Here is a 15631-nt window from a genome sequence, read left to right as displayed (position 1 = left end):
CCCCCAGCTGTAACTCTTGCTCGGTGGAGTACACCTATCCCTTTCCATCACTAAAGTAAACCTGACAGAATTGTGATCGCTGTCTCCAAAGTGCTCACCTACTTCCAAATCTAACACCTGGCCAGGCTGGTTACCCAGTACTAAATCTAAAGTGGCTTCGCCCCTTGTAGGCCTGTCTACATACTGTGTCAGGAAGCCCTCCTGCACACACTGGATAAAAACTGACCCATCTATAGTACTCATACTGTAGTGGTCCCAGTCAATATTTGGATAGTTGAAGTCCCCCATGACAACTATCATGCCTCTCTCACTCCTATCGAGAATCATCTTTGTTATCCTTTCCTCTACATCTCTGGGACTATTTGGAGGCCTATAGGAAACGCCTAGCATGGTGACTTCTCCTTTCCTGTTTCTAACCTCAGCCCATACTACCTCAGTTAACAAGCCCCCAAACATCCTTTCTACAACTGTAATATTGTCCCTGATCAACAATGCCAGAACTCCCCCTCTTTTACCATCTTCTCTGTTCTTACTGAAATATCTGAATCCTGGAACCTGCAACAGCCATTCCTGTCCCTGCTCTATCCATGTCTCTGTAATGGCCACAACATCGAAGTCCCAGGTACCAACACACGCTGCCAGTTCACCAACAATCTGTCCTGGTCCACCCACATTGGAACAATGGTCAAGAAAGCACAATAATGTTTCTAATTCCTCAGGAGTCTAAGGAAATTGAAGTCGAAAAGTGTGGCATTGGAAAAGCACAACAGGTCAGGCAGCATCCGAGGAACAGGAGAGTTGACGTTTTGGGCATCTAGGCTAAGAAAATTGTACAAAAGGACTTTCACCAATTTTTATAGATGCCCATAGAAAACATCCAATCTAGATCCATCAAGCATGGTATGGCAATCATTCTTCCCAAGACTACAAGAAGCTAGAGAGAGTCATGAACACCACCCAATCACGCAAACCAACCTTCCATTCATTGACTCCATCTACACTTCCCACTGCTTCAGGAAAGCAACCAACAAAGTCAAAGACCCCTCCCACCCCAGTTATGCTCTCTTTCACCATCTTCCATCCAGGAGAAGATACAAAAGTTTGAATATACGTATGAACAGATTCAAGAACAGCTTCTTCCCTGCTGTTGTCAAACTTTTGAATAGACCTCTCAAATGTTAATTCTGATCTCTCTCTCGCTCTGTCTCTCTGTAGTTTCTCGATGGCTGTAAAACAGTATTCTGCACTCTATTCTGCTACCCTGATGCACTTTATATGTTACAATCTGTCTGTACAACACTTTTCACTGTATCTTAATGCATGTGACAACAATAAACAAAGTCTTAGGGTTTGATTATTAAGCATAACTCATTCAAACCTACCCTTCCCATTTTATAATTTAACCCAATCAATTGATTGGATTTTATCTTTAAAATCCAATGTGATTACATTAACTCTGTTTCTCTCTCCACAGATGCTGCCAAACCTACTGATTGTTTCCACCATTTTTAAAAAATTCATATCTTTAACATTGCAATTTTTTTACTGTCTCATGTGATATGTATTTTCTACCTCATTTACACGTTCATGCTTCAGTCTTTGCGGATGGTGCCTAAAAATCCGTGGAACTGGTAATTCATCGCAAATCATTCAAATCTAGTTCCATCTTCACTTCTCTTCATGGCAACTGAACATAACACAGAAGTATGTAACAATGTGCTACTCTTTTAAAATTAGTTTTAGGGTCTTGAACAAGAGATTTTCACATAGATAGGATGACATATTAATGGTGAAGGAATAGCGGACATTGATGAAGAATTTGTTAGTCATATTCTAGATGTCATCATGGAGGTTTACACTGTAGTTGGCAATGTTCTTGCCTCTGGGGTGGAAATTTTGGGTTTGAATCTTATCCAAGGACTAGATCGGTAAGGAAGTTTGTTACTTTCCCAATGAAACAGATTGAATATATTCATGTGTAAATTCTTCCAGCACACATCATTAGGTAGTAAGAGCAGGAGATACTCTGGGTTAGTGGTATGACAGAAAGTTGAAGTCTTCACCATCATAATCCATAGCTCCACACTGAAACATGTATGTAAAAACCGGGACTCCTTGTGAAAATTGTAAAACGTATGTCATCAGCTTCTTTCTGTGGCAACTTAAGCTAAAAGGAGCATTTAATTGAATAAATTAAAATTAAATAAAGGAATACAACTTATTCATCCCTGGTGATCATTGGAAGTTTGTGATCTGAGGTCGTGGATAGCAACAACTGTTATTGTAGTGAACACATTAACTTAAAAATCAGTAAAGCCTTGGAATGTATTTTCATGACTGAAAAGCAGCTCAACTTGAATAGGTTTATTGGAAAACAAGCAGTGGTTGGGGCGAGCGGATAGAATCAGCTCCAGACAACTAAACTCTCATTTAGTTCGTGTCTGACATTGGAACAGCCATGTGGTAGACATAATAGTATTTGACTTAAAATTGTCCATTGCCAAGGAGTGGACGTCAGTCAATAAAGGGTTAGACCACTGAAGTGCGAATCCGTTTACGGAAATAATTGGACTAAAACTCGTTTTTTTTTGCAGTGATTGTGTTTGGGAATATCCTGAATTATCGTGTGTAACAAAATCCTCCATCCGGCCTGTCTCCGGACCCTTTCTGGGATGGGATCGTTCGGCAATGGGAACGTCAGTTTCAACTTGGATTATAGGCTCTAATAGTGCATTGGTAGTATCCCAATTCTGAACCAGGAGGCCCAGGTTCAAGTCCCACCTTCTCTCGGGGTGTGTCATTACATCTGTGAGCACGTTGATTAGAAAATATGTAAACTTGGATTACAAGAGGTTGTTATGACACACTTCGCCCTCTGTACTTCTCTCTCACTCTACCTCGCTATTTAGCCTTCACTGGGAAACGCATCCATTACAGATAGAGCAGCTACGTGCAATACCGAGCGATATAAAAAAAGCAGCCAGATCAGCAGCTTCTCCGACGATACTGGCGACTGTGACGATATATTAACCACAAATCGTGAATGTGATTGGTTTCAAAGGGAGGGTTCCTTTAATTTCTGAACTAACATCACAATTCCAAACCAAAGAGAAATCCGGAGTCAAGGTAAATATACACTTCTAATAAAGACATTATTTCTAAAAGCATAACAGAGAATCATGCCTTGGTGCTTTCCAGTGGGTTAACTATCGCACTGTGACTCTCGGATTGATTTGCAACAACAATTATATGACAGTGCTACGTTTAAAAACGCAATAAACTTATTTCTCGACTTGTTCCAATTGTAATTGTGTCATGGTTCGCCCGGGAGACGGTTGGACTGTCTGATCTGACGTTTCCAATTGCCTTTCAGCAGGCTGCCGAGCGCTTGCTGCTCGCCAACAATCAAGTGCAAGCTGTTTCGTGCTGCTATGTTGCTGTGTGGATATTCACGGTGAGAGAGAGAGGACCGAGTCGACGACACAGATGAAACGAGAGATGGCTTCTCGCAAAATACATCTCCAATGTCCCATCGTGTCAATCAGCGTCTCATTCCTCAGAAAGGTAGTCTTCTGGACATTTCTGATCGCGTGTCTTCCATCCTGGTAAGTTTTTGGAAATTGCCTTTCATTTTGTATGTGTATTAACGTCTTGGAAATACAATCAGATTGGAACTCTTTCTCTCCCTCTTGTAATCAGCGATTACTGCATTGGTGGCATTCCTCATCACACAGGCATGCATTAGCTTCCTATCAGGTGTTACATAGTTACGTTGTAATGGGTCATCAGAACTGCTTAAATTTAAACGTCGTTTTGTGACTGTTATATAGGTATAGCAACGACCCTTATTTCGATATTGTCCATCATTTTGCCTTTGGACACAATTAGGATTTCATTGTTCATATGTATGGTGGAAAATGAATCACACAGCATTCATCTGTTTTTTTTTGCTTAAAACAAGGATTGACATGAAGCGTTTGTATAGGATGCTAGAAAGGATGGTGCTGTTCGATCGTAGCCCCCTAGGTTCCGTTTAAAGGTTTTCTGTTGCAGCATTCTGTTCCCTGTTTTCCAGGGACGTGCATGTCCTCTTATATAGGTCATAGTTCCTCTCCAACGCTGCACATAAATAAAGAATTTCTCAAATGAAGGCAGATTTAGAGCAATCTTACACACGACACACAACTGTGTACTGTAGTATACATACTTACACCCAGTTGCCTACACAGACGCCCAGACACTCACAGAGATGTAAATGCTTTGTTTGACGATTGTATACGTGCAGTGAACGTCTCCTTCAATCCAGGTTGCACAGAGGCCCCCAATATAATGAAACGTCAGATGAAAAAGTGCTGCAAAGTCTTTTTTTTTAAATAAATGTGACTAAAGTAGAATACAGGTTTACTATCCTTAGAAATTTGCAGTTTTTAAAAAAACAAATCATTTGTGGGACATGTGCACAGTTGGCTGGCCAGAATTTATTGCTTGTCCCTTGCTCCTTGAACTGAGGAGCTTGCTATGCTATTTTAGAGAGCAGCTGAGAGTCAACCACGTTGCTGAGTCTAGAGTCTTGTGTAGGCCACACCAGGTGAACATGGCAGATTTCCTGCCCTGAAAGACATTAGTGTGCCAGGTGAGTTTTTCTGGCAGTCAACAAATCATCAGTGGATTCTTAATTCCAGATTTAAAAAAACATTCAAATTCCACGATCTGCCATGGCGAGATTCAAACCAAGGTCCCAGAACATTAGTTGACTCTCTGGATTAATAGTATCCCAAGAATAACACTGAGTCATGACATCTCCATGTTTGGGATGTTTGAGATTCCCATGTTTATCAATAGTGGGGGTTGGAGAATGAGATTGGTGAATGTTGCCTCTGGTTTCTTTGCATGCTTGAGAGATAAACTACTTTAAGTGTGTCTGCCCCACAACAATTAAAGAAGAAGCATTTGAAAAGCAAAGTGACACAAATTCCCCCCCCCCCTCCAGTCCAGTTACAGAACACAGATACCAAATAACATTGACTAATAACATTGTAATTGCATGTCATAGTTAAGTCACACAAAGATGACAAGAAGTAGGTCTCTTTCAACTACGCTAAAATAGCCATTGCTCAGGCAGTTATTGTAGGGGCCAGCAAGGAATGACAAAAACAATGAATTCAAAGCCTCTTGAAGAGAATGCCATGTTACTTTTCAATTAAACACTAGTCATACTGTTGTTGATTGGATGAAATCAGAAAAGTTGCTTTACTAGATACAATTGGACTCAATCATATTGGGAATCCATGGCCTAAAACCAGATAATATATGCATTTAATAAAATAATAGTCCCACATATGGAGAAAAGATAATTCAAAAATGCTTTCCCCTTGTCCTACACCATATTTTGAAATGCTTTCCTTAAATTGAGTAAAGAAGATCATATGGAAATAGTGTCCAAGATTATGCACTGAGCAATGCTCAAAAAATAGAAAAGTATTAATGTATCGTAAATACTAATTATATTATTTTCATCCATCTCGTTACAAAAATATCAGACCATCTAATGCAGTGTTTTGCTTTCTTCATTACTGATTTGTGTTCTCTTTAGACTGTGACTTATGATTTGATTTTTAATCCTGAAATTCTTTTTATATATGTCAAGCTTTGCTTTCTGGTCATTTTAAATTGTGTTTAATGAAGTATTAACATCAAGATGCCTGTCAAGCATGGAGAAGGTAGTTTATTTCTAGCATACAATTAATTCAATGACTATTACATACTTGTAATAAGTTCATATAGTGAGACTATCTTTAAACTCTGTTCAAATCAAATCAGTTAAATAGTCATTTAATCTTAATAAATAGAAGCATGCAGAGAAAGGCAATATTACCTATTCACTGACTATCCCACATCTTAAATTTACACCTTATATGGCAATTACATACTCCAACACCAGAGATTTGAAAACATCCCAAGGTGCTGCCTTTTGGATGAAACATTTGACAGTGGCCTCATCTCTCCTTTTTCAAATGGACATAAATGAACATAAGGCACTATTTCAAAGAGGAACAGCAATTTTCTCCAGTGTCCTGATCAAAATCTTTTCCTCAACTACAGTTGAATCATCGGCTCATTATCTCATTTCTGTCTGTGGGACCTTGCAGTACATAACCTGTTTGTCATAATTCCAACATCAGACGTGCGACTACACTTCACTGGCTGTATCGTGTTTTGAGATTTCCTAAGGTTGTACAAGATGTTATATGAAATGCAAGACTTCCATTCTAATTTAGAAAATAAAAATTTTAAAACTTCCGTTGTCACTTGAAATTCAGCGTAGTAAGTGATTTTTTAAAAGAAATTGCTCTTACGATGAGAGGATTGCCAACTATTTTGTCAAATCCCTAATTAAGCTGGTAAGGGTGGTGATGGATGCATTTTTGAGTTGCTGAAGTTTTTTTAGGGTGTAGGGACATTCACAATGCAGTTAAGTAGTGAATTCCAGGATTTTGACCCAGTAACACATAAGGAATATATTTCAAGTCAGGATTGTGTGTGGTGTTCCCATGCATCTACTGCACTTGTCCCTATTGGTGGTAGAGGTAGTAGGTTGCCTTTGGAGGAGCCTTGGTGAGATGATAGCCACTGAGCATCAGTGTTGGAGGGTTTGAATGTTGAAAATGGTGGATGGCATGTCAATCATGCAGGATGCTATGTCCTCAATGGTATTGAGCTTCTTGATTGTTGTTGGAGCTACATCCATCCAGGCAAGTGGATAGTATTCCAGGCTTGTGGAAGTGGGGTGATTGGCTCAGTACAGAATTCCTACCTTCTGACCTACTCTTCTAGCCACGTTACAGATATGAATGGTCCCATTCTGTTAAACACTTACTTTATGAAACAGCTAAAGATAGCCAGGTTCAGACATTGTCCTGAAAAACTCCTATAGTGATATCCTAGAACCAAGCTCTCTCCCATCTAAGAACTGTAACCATCTTACATTCTGCTAGGAATGACTTCAATAAATGGAGACACCAGTTTTGCCAGGGCTGCTTAATGCCATTCTAAGTAAAATACTGCCTTGATGTCAACAGCAGTCATCTTAATTCACCGCTTGAGTGCATCACTTTTGTTGATGATTTAATAAGGCTATCCTGATATCAGGAGCTAAGTGTCCCTTGTGGAACCCAATTGAAGGGTCAGTGAGCAGTTTATTCCTCTGCAAAAGCCATTTGGTGGCACTGTTATGACCCTTTCTGTCACCTTGCTGATGATTGAGAGTAGACTGACAGGACAATACTCAGCTAGGTTGGATTTGTTTTGTTTTATGTATACAAAACAGACCTGGACAACTTTCCACATTTGTTGCATAGATGCCAGTACTGTTGCTGCATTGCAACAGCTTGGTTAAGTGAATGAATAGTTCTAGAACAAGTCTTCAGCATCTACGCCAGAATGTTCCCGGGGTCCATAGCCTCAGCCAATTTTTGATATCATATGGAATGAATGATTTGGTTGAAAACTCACATCTGTGATGCTGAGGACCTGAGAGAAGTTGAGGTGAATCATCTACTCAACATTTCTGAATGAAAATGGGTGTAAATACTTTGCTTTGTCTTTTACACCAATGTGCTGAACTCCTCCATGATCATATTTGGTGTGCTGTAGCCCTTCTATCGTGTTTAATTATCCACTGTCATTCATGACTGAAGCCTTGCAGTCCTGCCCCATTCAATCTCATACATTGGCTGTGGAATCACATAATGCTGTTTATTACATGCGGCTTCCACTGTCTTGGCATGCAAACAGTTATTTTTTGTAGCTTCACCAGAATAACATCGATTATTTTATGAATGTCTGCTGCTGCACACTTCATTAAACCAATATGGATCTCCTGGCTTAACAGTAATGGGGGAATAGGGGCACATTGTAGCCATGCTGTTTGTGGCCCACGGTGCCCCATAGATCCCCAGGTTTGAGTTGTTGGATGTTCAAAGTAATTCAGCATGATGGTATAGCCATACATTACGATGGAGGATGTGAAAATCAAGTCACAATGAATCTGCAAAAGCTAGTTTGATGAGGACAAAGTTATTTTTTCTCTCTTGTTGGTTTCCTCACCAGTTGCCATCAATCCAATAAAGCACGTGTATCCTTTAGGACTGAGCCAGCTTGTTGCTGGTGGTGCTATTGAGTCACACTTGGTGATACACATTGCGCTCCCAACCCCCCAGCCCCCAATATGTTCCATGCCCTTGCCAACCTCGGTGTTTCCTCCAAGCTGTATTCAACATGAGGAGTACTGATTCATCAGTTGAGGTAGAGCAGCAGAAGTAATGGCATTAGTGACAATTAGCACTATTTAACTTAATGCCATGAGACTTCATGGGGTCCAGAATCAATGTGGATGACTGCCAAGGCATCTGCCTCCTAACCTGTGGTGAGTCTGACCTGTCAGTGGAAAAGATACACCCAGAAATGAGGATGAAATCACATAGGGTAGTTAGTAATACTTTGCAGGACTTTTATGTGTCAGTATGAAATATATCCAAATAGTAATGTTTTGTTAAGAGAGACAGCAATAAATATAAAACATAAAAAACCCACAGATGAAAGGAGCAGAGTGAATGTTAAGTCGATTTGCTTCTATGAGAAGAAGGAAATGTTAGAAATATAACATTTTATAGGTCAAATGAGAGTTTGGGAAATGAAGAAAAGGGAAGAGTTCTGTTCCATAAACTCAGGGAAATTGAAAATACTGGACTGGCCATTCAGTCCTATTAGCCTGCTCCACCATTCAAAAGCATCATGGCTGATCATCCAACTCTGTACCCTATTCCTGTTTTGCCAATACTCTTCAATTCCTTTAGCACTCAGAACTGTATCTATTGCCTTCTTGAAAATATTCAATGTTTGACCTCAACTGCTTTCTGTGGCAAAGAATTCCACAGGCTCGGCATTCTTGGGGTTAAGAAATTGCTCCCCATCTCAGTTCTAAGTGGCCTATCCTGTATCCTTAAACTGTGAACCCTGGTTCTGTACTTCCTGCTCATTGTGGAATATTCTTCCTATATTTACCTTGTTAGTCCTGTTAGAATTTTAAAGGTGTCTCTGAAATTAACCTCCCCACTCCCATTCTTCTAAACTCCAATGAATATAGTTTTAACTGATACAGTCTCTCTTCATTCATTAGTCCTGTCATCCCAGCAATCAATGTGGTAAACCTTTGATTACCTCCACAGCCAGAACATCCCTTTCTCAGATAAGGAGACCAAAAATGTACAATACTCCAGGTGTAGCCTCATCAAGGCCATGTTCAATTACTGCAAGACATCCCTGCTTCTGTTCTCAAATTGTCTCATGATGAGCCAATGAACCATTTGCCCTCTTCACCAGCTGCTGCATCTGCATGCTTACTTTCAGTGACTAGTGTATAAGGACACTCACATCTCATTATACCTTTCTCTTTACCAAACAATTGCCATTTCAAACAATTTCACCTTCCCGTTTTTGCTACCAAAGTGGATAAGCTCTAATTTATTCACTGTATACTCTATTTGCTTACTAACTCATCTCATTCATGTTGAAACATCTCTGCGTCCTCCTTATAGTTTACCCTCTCAACAGCTTTATTTCATTTGTGAATTTGGATATATTACATATAGATCCCTCATCTTAATCATTGATATATATGGGGAATAGCTGGTGACCCTGTGGTACCCCACTAGTCACTTCCTGCCCCTGGAAAAAGATCTGTTTACTACAAGTTTGTTTCCTGTCTGTTAACTAGTTCTCAATTCCATGTGCTTTAATTTTACCTAATGTCTTATGTGGGACTTTTATTGAATGTTAATTGAACCTTCTGTTGCAAGATCATTGACTTGAACTTAAAATTTGGGCTGGACTTGACAGAAGATGGCACATACAAAGATTGGTTGTGAAGCAACCATCTTAAAGGCAACGGTAACATGCTGTGGATGGCCTGAATAGATGGATCGTGGTACCTCTCACTCTGCTGTCTAAGATGTACTGCCCTCGAGAGCTGCTGGCTAATCTGGCCAGTAGTTCTAGCATTCCCAGCAGCACCTCAGTGAAAACAGCACCAAGGGGAAAACAATAATGGCTTCCACTCTCTGGTAAATGTAGGATCTTTGGCTACCTGGATGTACCTGGTACCTTTGCAATAGATTTGGGAGAATGGTTTTGTTGACCCGGATGGGAGGCACAAAGTGGAGATTTCATCTTGGGGGTGTACCCCTGATGGGTACAGGACACTACCCAGTGAATGACCTCCCATGTTCACCTACCCACTTTATCACATCAGATGATGAAGAAGTGGAATGGGAAATCAGTGTGTTAATCTTGGGTTTTTGACTTGATGTCATCATGCTGGATTTTCTGTAAGTGAGGGAGGGCAGCAGTGCCGATTTTGGAAATGGAAAATCCAGATCCCTGTTTCTCTCAACAGACGTTTTGTGACCAGAGGAGTATTTGCTGCACTTTCTATTTTGTTAATCAGTTGAAAGTCTGAGAGAGAGTGAAAGGTGGGAGAGAAGAAGTAGTGTCAGGCAAAGGAAAGAAATCAAAGATATGTCAAAAATTGTTGCAGGAAGGAAAGTAATGCCCAGCTGCAAAAATAAGAAAGGACAAGGTTAATATTGTCGCATGCACAGAAGGGAAATAAGATAGGAGACAGATCCAGTTTGATATAGGCTGAACTCCATGATATTTATAAAGTTTGTAATGTGCCTAATTGAAATATGAGAAGCTGTTCCTCTAGTTTACATTCAGATTTCATTGAAACTCTGATGTGAGCCGAAGATGGAGAAACCAATGTGAGAGCAAGGTAGAGAATTAAAATGGTCAGCCAATGGAAGCTGAGGTTTATACCTGTGGACTGAAGGAAGGTGGAGCACAAAGGCATCACCCAACCTGCATTTGGTGTCCTCGCAGCAAAGCAGACTGCACCACATGGGAATAGGAATAGGCCATTTGCCCCTTAAACCAGCCATGTCATTGCATAAGAATGTAGCTTGTATGATTGTAATTTGAACTCCACATTCCTACCTACCTCTGTTAACCTTTCACCACTTTACTTCTCAAGAATCAATCCATCTCTTCAAAATATCTAGATACTGATTCTACAACTAAACAAGCCTGAAAGAATTTCAAATCTGTTAGGTAATTATGAAGGCAACAGTCCTGTAATCTCAATCTGAGGGTCTCCTTACCTGCCCTAGTTTTAGCCAAACTGTCCTGTCTGTGACCAATTATCACATCAGAAAACCTTATTCCAAGGGCTGCTCAGCTGGACCACCTTCTGGAATAAAATGTTAATTTAATGTCCATGTATTAATATCTATATCAGCATTCCATAAAAGTCACTAGGTCTAAATCCTGCAACTCCCTTCCTAATACCACTGTGAGTATCCCCACAACTCAAGGACAGTGGGGGTTGAAGAAAGCAGCTCACCACGACCACCAGGAATGTTAACCCAGCCGGTGATGCCAACATCCCAGGAACACATTTAAACTAAAATCTGGGTTGGAGACTAATTGCTGGCAAACTCTATGACATTCTGTGAACAATTTTTTAAAAATCTCATGTCATAATTCTAGCTCTTCTACATTAAATTATTGAATGCACCATTTCTCTGTTGTAATTTGAATATGAAATGAATTAGTCCTTAAGAACAATCTCACCATCAGTGGTTGCATTCTCACTTATCTCTACTCTTCCTGTCTGTTCTGGCTGTGTTAATATATTGTGTGATAAAGCAGATGTAATGTGAAAATTGTGGGAAGAAATTCTGACATAACTGGTTTGTGACAGAAAGTCTCTTACAAAATAATATTTTTCTCTAGTTGTATCTTTCTTTTGAAAAATGTCTTTTTCTTTTTTGTATATTTTCTTTCAATTTATTAAGTTTGGGAAAAAGTGACGATGAAGACTATGAAGATTTGATACTTAACAAAACTTGGGTATTGACACCAAAAGTTTATGAAAGTGATGTTACTCTTATTTTAAACAATTTATTGGAAGGGTATGACAATAAACTCAGGCCTGACATAGGAGGTAGGTGGACGTGAGTTCCATTTATGCATGTTTCATTGTTGACTTAAATTTCATATTTTTCAAAATTATATTTACTTGCAATTGGAAAAGAAGTCAAATGCTAATAAATTACAATGTTTTGTTCCAGTGAAGCCAACGATAATTGGAACTGACATGTATATAAATAGCATTGGCCCAGTGAATGCTATCAATATGGTAAGTAATATGATTATTAATCTTAATGTTTGTGTATGAGTTCTGAAATTTTAATCATGTTAAATTCTGAAAGATTTAGAACTGCAATTTTTTTTAACAATTTGAATTGTAAGAACATAAGAGCAGGCTTGTCAGTTGTTCAACCTGACTTCTCATTCAGTAAAACAAGCTAATTTGATTTTGATCTCAACTCCACTATACTGCATGCCCCATAACTCTTGAGTTTTCTGTTAGATCAAATATCTGTCTAACTCAGCTTTGAATATATTCTGTGCTTCTCCATTGCCCTCTGGGTTAGAAAATTCCACAGTCCAAGAAAAGAAATTCCTCTAGGTTAAATGGGAGACCACTTATTTTGAAACGTACCCACTAGTTTTATATTCTCCCAAGAGGAGGTACAGCCTCTCAGCATTTACATTGTGAAGCCCCACTATCAGAATTCCTTATGTTTCAATAAGATTCCCTCCCATTCTTTTCAACTTAAATAAGCAAATTGGGTCTACACTGAAATCTTTCCGAGAGGTCTTCCTCATCCCAGGAATCAACCTGATGTACCATCTCAGAACTGCCTCCTACACAAATATATTCAAAACTGTTTTCAATACTCTAGGTGCAGTCTCACAAACACCCTGTATATTTCGAGAAAAATTTACCTTGCAATAAATTTTACATTCTGTTTGCCTTCCTAATTACTTGCTGTATCTGTAAACTAACACTTTGTGATTCATGTGGAACACTTAGATCTCTTTGGATCAAAACATTTTGTAGATTATGTCCATGTATATGATATTTTGTTTTAAGTTATTCCTAAGTATTGCCTCATAATTTCCTATATTATATTCCTGTTTTCATTTTGATATTGGAATGTAGGTATCATTAGCAAGGACAATATTGTACATTCTTAAAAGCTTTTGAGATGGGAAGCCATCATCTTGAATCATTCAAGACTATAGATGCAGCCACATTATTGTTGGGTAGAAAATTCCAGGACTTTGACCCAGAGGCAATAAAGGAATGGTGATGTAGTTTCAAATCAAGATAACGTTCGACTTGAAGGGGGAATTGCAAGTGATGGTGTTTTGATGTGCCTAGATAGCAGAGTTTTGGGATCGTGCTGTTGAAGGAGCCTTAGTGAGTTATTGTAGTGCAACTTTTAGATGACATGCACCACAGCCTCTGTCCAACTGAATCTTCAAATGGTAGATAGATTTTTTTAATCAAGGGGGCTGTCATGGATGATGTCTAGCTTCTTGACTGTTGGAGCTGCTCTTATCCAGAAAGTGAGGGGTATTCTATTTTAGCTCTGACTTAGGTATTAAAGATGGTGAAATGGTTTTGGGGATTTAATTTAGAATGGAATAGATTAGATTTCCTACAGTGTGGAAACAGGCCCTTCAGCCCAACCAGTCCACACCGACCCTCCGAAGAGTAACCCACCCAGACCAATTTCCCTCTTACTAATGCACCTAACAATATGGATAATTTAGCATGGCCAAATCACCTAACCTGCCCATCATGGGACTGTGGGAGGAAGCCAGAGCACCCAGAAGAAACCCATACAGACACAGGGAGAATGTGCAAACTCCACACAGACAGTTGCCTGAGACTGGAATCGAACCTGGGATTCTGGTGTTGTAAGACAGCCGTGCTAAACACTGAGCCACTGTGCCATCCTATGCAGAAGATTAGTGGGCAAAGAAAATAGCTAGTTTTAACTAAGTAGAAAAATGTTAACACACTTTTGTAAGACTTATTTAAAGGTTTACATTATCTGTCTTCACTCAACAATTTCAATTTCAATTTTAATGAGGTCCAAGTGAATCCCTAGTTAATGCCTACCACCAAAATACAATCAAACACAAGTAATATATAATTAATAATCAGGAGGTATATTATTTACTGCAAAATATTCAAAATCTGACCTATTGTTTTAGTTGCAGTGGACCAGTAGCTCTGGTCAGTGGTGAGCCCAATCATATTCGCAGATAGGGGAAGCCCTAAAAGAGTTTTTTGCTTCGGTTTTCACCAAGGAAAGGGAACTTGTTGTAAATGAAAACTTAGAGGAGCTGGGATACAGTCTTGACCAGATCAAGATTGATGAAGTTGATGTGCTAGAAATTTTGGAAAACATGAAGATTGATAAGTCCCCAGGGCCAGATCAGATTTATCCTAGGCTGCTCTGGGGAAGTGAGAAAGGAGGTTGCTAAGCTGCTGGCGAGGATATTTGCCTCCTCACTCTCTACAGGAGTCGTAATGGAAGATTGAAGGAGGTGAATGTTGTTCCTGTTTTCAAGAAGGGTAATAGGGAAATCCCTGGCAATTACAGACCAGTCAGTCTTACATCTGTGGTCAGCAAAGTTTTGGAAAGAATTCTGAGGGATAGGATTTATGACTATTTGGCAATGCATAGTGTGATTAAAGGCAGTCAGCATGGCTTTGTGAGGGGCAGGTCAAGCCTCACAAATCTTATTGAGTTCTTTGAGGAGGTGTCAAGACAGGTCGGCGACGGTTGAGCAGTGGATGTGGTGTATATGGACTTCAGCAAGGCATTTGATAGGGCTCCCCATGGTAGGCTCATTCATAAAGTCAGGAAGTATGGGATAAAGGGAGATTTGGCTGCGTGAATTCAGAACTGGCTGGCTGACAGAAGGCTGGTAGTGGTTGTAGATGGAAAGTATTCTGTCTGAAAGTCAGTGTTGAGTGGGGTCCCGCAGGGCTCTGTCCTTGGGCCTCTGCTCTGTGTAGTTTTTATAAATGACTTGGATGACGAGGTTGAGGGGTGAATTAGTAAATTTCAGATGACACAAAGGTTGGAGGTGTTGTCGATCGTGTAGAGGGCTACTGTAGGTTGCAGCGCGACATAAACAGGAGCTGGGCTGAGAAATGGCAGATAGAGTTCAACCTGGATAAATGCAAAGTGATGTATTTTGGAAGGTTGAACCCGAATGCTGAATATAGGATTAAAGACAGGATTCTTGGCAGTGTGGAGGAACAGAGGGATCTTGGTGTGCAAGTACATAGATCCCTCAAAGTTGCCACCCAAGTGGATTGGGTTGTTAAGAAAGCATATCGTGTTTTGGCTTTCATTAACAGGGGAATCGAGTTTAAGAGCCATGAGGTTTTGCTGCAGCTCTACCAGACCCTGGTGAGACCACACTTGGAATATTGTGTTCATTTCTGGTCGCCCTACTATAGGAAAGATATGGAGGCTTTGGACAGGATGCAAGGAAGGTTTACCAGGATGCTGCCTGGACTGGAGGGCTTGCCTTATGAAGAAAGGTTGAATAAGCTTGGACTTTTGTCTCTGGAGAGATGGAGGAAGAGAGGAGACCTGATTGAGGTGTACAAAATAATGAGAGGAATAGATAGAGTCAA

The 15631-nt window shown here is 39.9% G+C and overlaps 1 protein-coding gene across 4 annotated transcripts in view; it reads left to right on the top strand.

Annotated features, from left to right (window-relative positions):
• Window positions 1-2341: 2341 nt before the first annotated feature.
• LOC122556555 (gamma-aminobutyric acid receptor subunit gamma-2-like) overlaps window positions 2342-15631 on the top strand; it is a 130841-nt gene continuing 117551 nt past the window's right edge. Inside the window, exons 1-4 of one of the 4 annotated variants that reach the window (XM_043703348.2) lie at window positions 2342-3126; window positions 3374-3605; window positions 11913-12061; window positions 12189-12256. In XM_043703348.2, coding sequence (XP_043559283.1) covers window positions 3487-3605; window positions 11913-12061; window positions 12189-12256 — 336 coding nt within the window. In that variant the 5' untranslated portion in view covers window positions 2342-3126; window positions 3374-3486. Of the gene's footprint in view, window positions 3127-3174; window positions 3606-11912; window positions 12062-12188; window positions 12257-15631 lie in introns of those variants that run through there. The other 3 variants (XM_043703347.2, XM_043703343.2, XM_043703346.2) reach the window with 3 other exon arrangements.

The sequence above is a fragment of the Chiloscyllium plagiosum genome, unplaced genomic scaffold, assembly GCF_037043375.1.
Source record: "Chiloscyllium plagiosum isolate Xiang-an unplaced genomic scaffold, Cpla_swu_hap1 HiC_scaffold_16, whole genome shotgun sequence".
Taxonomy (NCBI): domain Eukaryota; kingdom Metazoa; phylum Chordata; class Chondrichthyes; order Orectolobiformes; family Hemiscylliidae; genus Chiloscyllium; species Chiloscyllium plagiosum.
The sequence above is the reverse complement of the archived record's forward strand: the minus strand, read 5'-3'. Positions and strand labels throughout refer to the sequence as shown.